Raw genomic sequence first — 7,707 nt, 5'->3', positions numbered from 1 at the left:
TTGACGCTCAGGGGTTACTCCTGGCTATGCGCTCAGAAGTCGCTCCTGGCTTGGGGGACCATATCTGCAGCTTAATTCATCAATGAAAATAATATAAAAATAAAGTGAGGGCGACAACAGAGTTGTTCTTCGATTGGCCCAGAGGAGTGGGAGGAGATGCCTGTCACAGGAGTTACTGTCAAACCTACACTCAGCCAAGGGCAGAGAGAGTCGGCCTGGCCAGGGAGGAAGAAACCCTGCCCCATGTAGTAAGATTTACTTGCAAAGCTCTGTTCTTCTCTGGACACTTGGTGTCGGGTTCCCAGCCTTCCAGCAGGCTTGGGGATGGGAATGACTTTGGAGATGGGGTCTGGCCGAGCTCAGAATCCTGCATCCTGCCATCCTCACATCTTTTCAAGGTCCAGGGCTGCCCTGAGCCCCCTGCTGCTGGCTGCTCTGCTGCTGCTGCTGGCTGCTCTGCTGTGGGTCCCTGCAGGGATGCTGACCTGTATTGGGGACTCAGGGCAGCCTGTGGACTGGTAAGGCGTCAGGGCTCATCCAGCCCCGGATGTACTGTCGGCAACCTCTGTGCTCCTGGCAAAACCTGAGCTTACTTTTCCTCCTCCCCTTCCTCTTCTGTGCATTCCCCAAACGCCAGGTTTATCATCTATAAGCTGCCTGAAAAGTGCTCCAATGACTCCAGGGCAAGCGAGGATTTACCTGCTGACTGCATGGATGGATCTGACGTGCCCGACGGTCTGCGTTACAGGTACTTGGATGACAGCTTCCCAAACTGGAGGAATGGCGTGGACTCCATCAGTAGCTCGGAGGGAGCTTTGGGACGCAGCCTGGCACCTCTCTACGGGAACACGTACAACCAGGTGAGGGATTAGGTGCAGGGCTGCTGTAGGGGAAGAACAAAGGGGAGAAAAGCTAAGAGCAGACTTGAGGCTGTTCCTGTATCTCCCCTCCAGGTTGCCTTCCTGCTCTACAATGACCAGCCCCCCAATACCGCTGAAATAAATGTTCCATCTCGAGGGCATGCCAAGGGTGAGGCCTCAGCAGATGGGGCAGGGCTCCCTTGAAACTCCCTAAATGTTTACTCTGCTAAACCTGGGCCGGGGAGGTGAGACCTGGATTTCAATTTCCCCCTGTTTTGTTAACCCTTCTTCGCTGGAGCATGGAGGTTGCAGGAAGCGGACAGCAGGGCTTACGCTGACTCCTGCCCCCCTGGGGATGTGCCCATGCCAGGGTACCTCTCCATCCCTCGAACCCATCTCTCATTCAGGGGTGGTGCTCCTGGACCAAGATGCGGGTTTCTGGCTGGTCCACAGCGTGCCCAAGTTCCCTCCACTTGCCAGAACTCGGGCATACAGCTGGCCCTCAAGTGCGGTTCCTAATGGGCAAACGCTGTTCTGCGTGTCTTTCCCCTTAGACCAATTCCACCATATTGGTGAGTGTGCACAGGGCAGCTGTGAGCCTATTTCCAGCCCCATTATGGAAGCGGGGTCCGTGCCTTACTTTCTCCTGCCCTCTTGTTCCTACAGGCAAACAGCTGTCCTATGTCTACCCAACTGTGTATGACCAGCAGCTGGAAGGAATGGTGTCCGAGCTGGTGGCTGTGGCTGAGGGTCAGCATGTGAAGCAGGAGCCATGGAACAGGAGCATGACCCTGACCTCCAAGGCAGGCAACACCTTCTGGAGTTTTGCCAAGTTTATAAAGTTGGAAGATGGTGAGCCTGAGGGTTGGGGCTCAGTCTGGAGTAGGGGTGTCTGTATGCCAGGCTGAGGGCAGGTCAGGGAGCGGGTGCTACCTTTGAAAGTGATGAGCATGTAAAGAGACAGTAAGAATAAAAATAGTATCTGGGGGGGCTGGAGAGATAGCATGAAGGCAAGGCATTTGCCTTTCATGCAGAAGGTCATTGGTTCGAACCCCAACATCCCATATGGTCCCCTGAGCCTGCCAGGAGCGATTTCTGAGAGTGGAGCCAGGAGTAACCCCTGAACGCTGTCAGGTGTGACCCAAAAACCAATATATATATATATATATATATATATAGTATCTGGGGACAAGAGGTGACTTGTCTGGGACCTCAGTCTACCCTTCTGCAAAGTGGGGCTATGATGCCTCACTTGAAGGATCATTGTTGGGGGTCGAAGACAGACTCAAATGCCTTTACTTCTTTTTCTTTATATCTTTTTCTTTCTTTCATGTATTCCTTCCTTCCTTTCTTTTCTGAATTCTGAGGAGTTAGTCAGCATGTAGCCTGTGCCTGGCTAATGTGCTAGTTTGAACCATACCCCTGTAGCAAAAGAGACCTGCCTACCTAGGAGACTCTGAATTCGATATGGGTCCACATGGATGGGTACCACATGGCACTGCTGTTTCTAGCCCTGGTGACCTCTGAGGCTCAGAGCCAAGCATTCCAAAAACTTCTCTGGCTCACCTCCCCCCCACCCCATAGCCACGCTTAATGCCAGAATATCTTGAGAATGTTGTGATATTGGCTTAGTGAGAAGTTTTGAATGTTGGAGAAGTGGGTTTGATTTTATTTTATTTATTTATTTATTTATTTTGGTTTTTGGTTCACACCCGGCGGTGCTCAGGGGTTACTCCTGGCTGTCTGCTCAGAAATAGCTCCTGGCAGGCACGGGGGACCATATGGGACACCGGGATTCGAACCAACCACCTTTGGTCCTGGATCGGCTGCTTGCAAGGCAAATGCCGCTGGTTTACCTCTCTGGGCCCAGGTTTGATTTTTTATTTTTGGTCACATCCAGCATGGGATGTTCAGGAGTCATTCCTGGCTCTGTGCCCAGGAATCACTCCTGGCAATGCTTGGGGAAATAGGTATGATGTCCCGGGATTAATCTGGGCCTTTGAGGGCAAGGCACGTGCCTTAACCACTGCACTATCTCTCTGGCCCTGGAAACCTAGATTTGATTCTCAGTGATACTCATAACATGTGGTCCCTTGCTCGGTTCCACAGCTCCAAAAATACAGTTGGGGTGCCTGTCAAATATGCAGAGCATTTTCTCATGTTCTCACAAAACAAATCAATCCCTGTTCCATGCCTAGGAACTGACAGTGGGGACACTGAGCACAGAGAGGGGAAGGTTGCTTGAGTCCCTGGCAGTGCCCCTCACTCACCCAGGCCCTTATTCCTCTCTCTGCAGACCTATATTCAGGCTTGCTGGCACCAGCCCTGGGCAGCAACCTGATGGTCCAGTTCTGGCGCAAGGGGAAAGTCATGCCCTCCAACTGCTCCGGGCCGTTCCATGTGTTCGATGTGACCAGTATCGAGTTCCCAGGCGGGCTGTCCTACAAATCCACAAAGGACCACTCCAAGTGGGCTGTCGCCTCTACAGAAGACTGGGTCTGTGTGAGCGACCTGAATCGAAATTCTGGGGGGTACCTGCGGAGTGGGGGTGCCCTGTGCACTCGAATACACCACGTCTGCAATGCCTTCAGGTCCCTGGTGAAGGAATTCGAGCTCTGTCCTCACTCGGGCTATCTAGAACACCCCAAAGATCCCCTCAAAAGCGAACTTTAGGAGCCTAAAGTGCCTCGTGGGCTTGTCCGTGAGTGGGAAACATATGCTTACCTTAGGTTAATCCAAATAATGGCACTCAGAGCAAAGCACTGTTGGCTATGCTGGGGAGGGGGAGCTGGGCTTCAGAATAGAACTAATGCTCCCCAAGGTGATGGCTGACTTGTCCCAGGGTGAATGCGAAACTCCTGGGACATGAGGAGTTTTTTATTTAGGTAGTTAATTTATTTTATTTTGGGGTCACACCCGGTGGTACTCAGGGATTCCTCCTGGCTCTGTGCTCAGAAATAGCTCCTGGCAGGCTCAGAGGATCATATGGGATGCTGGGATTGAACCCGGGTCTGTCCCAGGTTGGCCACGTGCCAGGCAAATACCCTACCACTGTGCTATCACTTCTCCTCCCTCCTGGTATGGGGTATCGGTTTGAACAAAGAAAGAAGTTCTGGCTTTTGGCTCAAGAGAGAGGCAGCATGAGGCAAAGAAGTGCAAAGCAGACGGACTCTTCAATGACTCTTTCCTGACTGCTTGGTATCTTATTTCTCCGCTGCTATCCTGTTTCATCAGCCCCGTTGGAAACATGGTGTTTGGGTGACCTCACTACTCATGGAGTTTTATTTTTTATTTTTTATTTTTTTGGTTTTTGGGCCACACCCGGCAATGCTCAGGGGTTACTCCTGGCTGTCTGCTCAGAAAGAGCTCGTGGCAGGCACGGGGGTCCATATGGGACACTGGGATTCGAACCAACCACCTTTGGTCCTGGATCGGCTGCTTGCAAGGCAAATGCCGCTGTGCTATCTCTCTGGGCCCATGGAGTTTTATTTTATGAAGGACAACATCCCTGTTGTATTGGTGAGAACTCAGTTACTGGAGTGTGTTCTGCATCCTGATTTATCTGCATCTTTAACTCTGCTTCAGACGAACCTAAGCCCTCACTTAGCCTCATCACAGGACCTATGATCTGCCCTGGTCAGGCCTTCATACAACTCTGTTGTTATCCCCAGAACACTCCCAATATTGGGTTCCTTTTACTGGAATTCTCTACCCAAGTCTCACCCTCACAAGTCAAGTCCCACCCTATCCTGTGACCCCGCTCCTGTAGCTTCTACTACCCAATCAAGTCCCAGCTCTGAGCATCGCTCCATCCTCTGGCCCCCATTCTTTAGCCTCTCTGCCCAATCAGGTTCTAGCTCTGAGGATCTCCGCATTCTCTCGTTCCACCTTTATAACCTCTCCCACTGAATCAGGTGCCAGCCCTGCCTGTACCCCATCTGTCCAGGACACTCTGAGGGGCAGCTAAAATTAGAGCTTATGGGACCAGAAAGATAGCACAGTGGTAGGGCATTTGCCTTGCATGCAGCAGATCCAGGAAGGATGGTGGTTCGAATCCCGGCATCCTATATGGTCCCCCAAGTCTGCCAGGAACAATTTCTGAGAGCCAAACCAGGTGTAACCCCTGACTGCAGCTGGATGTGACCCAAAAAACAATAAATAAATAATAAATAAATAAAATAAGGGGTCAGAGAGGTGGAGCAAGCGGTAGGGCACTTGCTTGCATGCACCTAACCTAGGATGGACTGCAGTTCAATACCCCGGCGTCCCATAGGGTCTCTCAAGCCAGGAGCGATTTCTGAACGCATAGCCAGGAGGAACCCCTGAGCATCCCCGGGTGTGGGCCAAAAACCAAACAAACAAAAAATCAACAGGAGAATTATAGGGTCACACTTTTCCCCCCTTCTACCTATAATTATCTCAACAGTCCCAGCTAATATTTAGCATTTGTACAGCCCAAGGAGAAAACCCTTCTTCTCTCTCTTCCCAAGGGTGCAACTACACCAGACAATGGGAGTGGACACTCTGGGCAGCAACCTCCCAGGTAGACATAAGTGACCCAAAGAGTGAAGCAGCCCTTCTGCCTGAACCTTGGATGAATTGTACTCGGATGTGTTTTGTTTTGTTTTGTTTTGGTTTGGTTTTTGGGTCACACCCGGCAGCACTCGGGTTCCTCCTGGCTCTCTGCTCAAAAATCACTCCTGGCAGGCACAGGGGACCATATGGGATGCCGGGATTTGAACTGCAGCCCTTCTGCATGCTAGCAAATGCGCCACCTCCACGTTATCTCTCTGGCCCCAACCCAGATGTTTTATAGGAATCGCACACACCCTTATATCCTCATTGCCTAAGAATCCACAGGCCTCACCTGACCCCAGCAGGCAGGTGCTTCCTCCTACCAGCCCTCCCACCTAATCATCACCATCATCATTATGATTGTGTCCTGAATCCATCCCTAGGGACATTCAGGGGCAGCTCTGTCTCCTGAACTTCAGATCCCGCGGACCTAAGCCACAGCCTCTCCAAGGCTGCCTTGATCAAAAAGACCCTCTGGGGGGACCCCAAACGATGCAGAATAAAAAGAGGGGAAGTTGGGGCCTGAGAGATAGCACAGCAGCGTTTGCCTTGCAAGCAGCTGACCCAGGACCTAAGGTGTTGGTTCGAATCCCGGTGTCCCATATGGTCCCCTGAGCACCGACAGGTGTGGCCCAAACCACTCCCCCCAAAAAAGAGGGGAGATTAAGGCTATATACTTGTCCCTTAAAAGAGTAAAGATTGGGGAACTGTAGAGATATTACAGTGGAGAGGGGGGTCATTTTGCACACCTGGTTTTCAATGCCTAGCACCCCTTATGGTACCCCCAAGTCTTCTGGGAGTGGAACACAGCCAGGAGAAAGCCCTGAGTGCCTCTGGGTGTGGTCACCCCTCAAAAGAAATAGAGAGACTAAAGATCATAAGAGGTTAACCTCAGGCTAGGAAATAGGAAGGGAGAGTGTCCAAGTTTGGGTCTGAGCCCCAATACTGGGAGATGTAGGGTCTCACAGAACAGAACAATGGATTTAGCTTCGATTGTAATTGGCGGAGGCAGGACAAGTCCAGGACAGTGAGCTGTAATTGGAGGCAATTGAACTAGGGGACCTTCGCAGTTAGAACCTCCCTGGACCCCCAAGAGGGCGTGGCCTGAGCACAGCCAATGGGCTGGGCCTACCCTAGTCCCTGGGGCGTGGTCTGGGCGTGGTCTTTTGGTGTGTGGAAGCTCCGCCCCCATGCCCTGCACCTGCTTCTCCTGTCCTGCTATAGCTCCCCAACCACAGCTGAGTCTCCATATTCCCAAGGTGTCAATACATGGATGCCCAGACTGGTTTGGGGAATTAAAACCCTCCTGGAGCTGAACCTGTCCCAGTTGGTGATTCTGACACTGGCTCCTCCACACTCGGAAGCTCCATCGATGCACCACACCAGTTGCTGCTGCTGGTCCCACTGCTGAGGGTCTTCGTCGAGCCCCTGAGGTGCATCGGGGACTCAGGGCGACCAGTGGACTGGTGAATGCTCCAGGGCTCATCATACCCCTGGATAGACTGGAGTGCCTCCACACTCACATGAATCCTGGAGTAAATTCCTCTTCTTCCTACAGGTCCATATTTCCCCCAAACTTCAGGTTCATGGTTTACAAGCTACCTGAAAACTGTGGCCCCAAATGGTCTTTGGTACAAGTACTTGGATACAAGATCAAGGGGTTGGCATGACGGTTTGGTACCCAGCAGCAGCTTAACTGGCGCTGTGGGCTGGAGTCTGAAGTCACTTACGCGAAAAATGCCAGCCAGGTGTCTGGGCATCTGAGTGAGACACCTGGACACCTGCCACCTGGGTGAGACAGTGGGCAGGGCTGGCCTATCAAGTGTTGACAGCGCCCCCTCCCTCCTCCTGCTTGCTTTCCTGCTCTACAATCACCAACCTTCTAATATCAAGGAGCTTCAGAGCCATGGCAGCCATGAACACATGAAGGGCGAGACTCTCATTGCAGGAGGGAAAAGGGTGCTGGATTCTCCAAACCCTCCCCCACTGTTAATGTGTGGGTTCAGGGGCAGGAACACTAGCACAGTGAGGAGGACATGCAGTCAACCTGACTTTGATCATCCCCAGCATCCCATAGGGATCACTCCAAGCTGTCCAGGGGTGATTCTTTAGTGCAGATCCCAGATAAAAATAAAAGACCTTGGGGCCAGAGAGATAGCATAGTGGTAGGGAGTTTGCCTTGCATGCGGACAACATAGGACTGTGGATGGTTTGAATCCCGGCATCCCATATGGTCCCCTGAGCCTGCCAGGAGTGATTTCTGAGCACAGAG

General features: G+C 52.0%; 1 protein-coding gene across 1 annotated transcript; it reads left to right on the top strand.

Moving 5' to 3' along the window:
* The first annotated feature begins 342 nt into the window (after positions 1 to 342).
* On the top strand, positions 343 to 3,533 carry LOC126030177 (deoxyribonuclease-2-alpha-like). Its single transcript, XM_049788356.1, has 6 exons — positions 343 to 518; positions 638 to 860; positions 954 to 1,029; positions 1,268 to 1,432; positions 1,527 to 1,712; positions 3,157 to 3,533. Exons 1-6 carry the CDS (start codon positions 343 to 345, stop codon positions 3,531 to 3,533), a joined length of 1,203 nt encoding a protein of 400 aa, XP_049644313.1.
* Positions 3,534 to 7,707: the final 4,174 nt, after the last annotated feature.

Source organism: Suncus etruscus, chromosome 15, assembly GCF_024139225.1.
Source record: "Suncus etruscus isolate mSunEtr1 chromosome 15, mSunEtr1.pri.cur, whole genome shotgun sequence".
NCBI classification, from domain to species: Eukaryota; Metazoa; Chordata; class Mammalia; order Eulipotyphla; family Soricidae; genus Suncus; species Suncus etruscus.
The sequence above is the reverse complement of the archived record's forward strand: the minus strand, read 5'-3'. Positions and strand labels throughout refer to the sequence as shown.

Coding starts and splice junctions, on each gene's coding strand:
- LOC126030177 (XM_049788356.1), top strand. CDS start 343: ATGGGGTCTGGCCGAGCTCAGAATCCTGCATCCTGCCATCCTCACATC. Junction 861..953: donor ACGGGAACACGTACAACCAG/GTGAGGGATTAG, acceptor TCTCCCCTCCAG/GTTGCCTTCCTGCTCTACAA. Junction 1,713..3,156: donor GTTTATAAAGTTGGAAGATG/GTGAGCCTGAGG, acceptor CTCTCTCTGCAG/ACCTATATTCAGGCTTGCTG.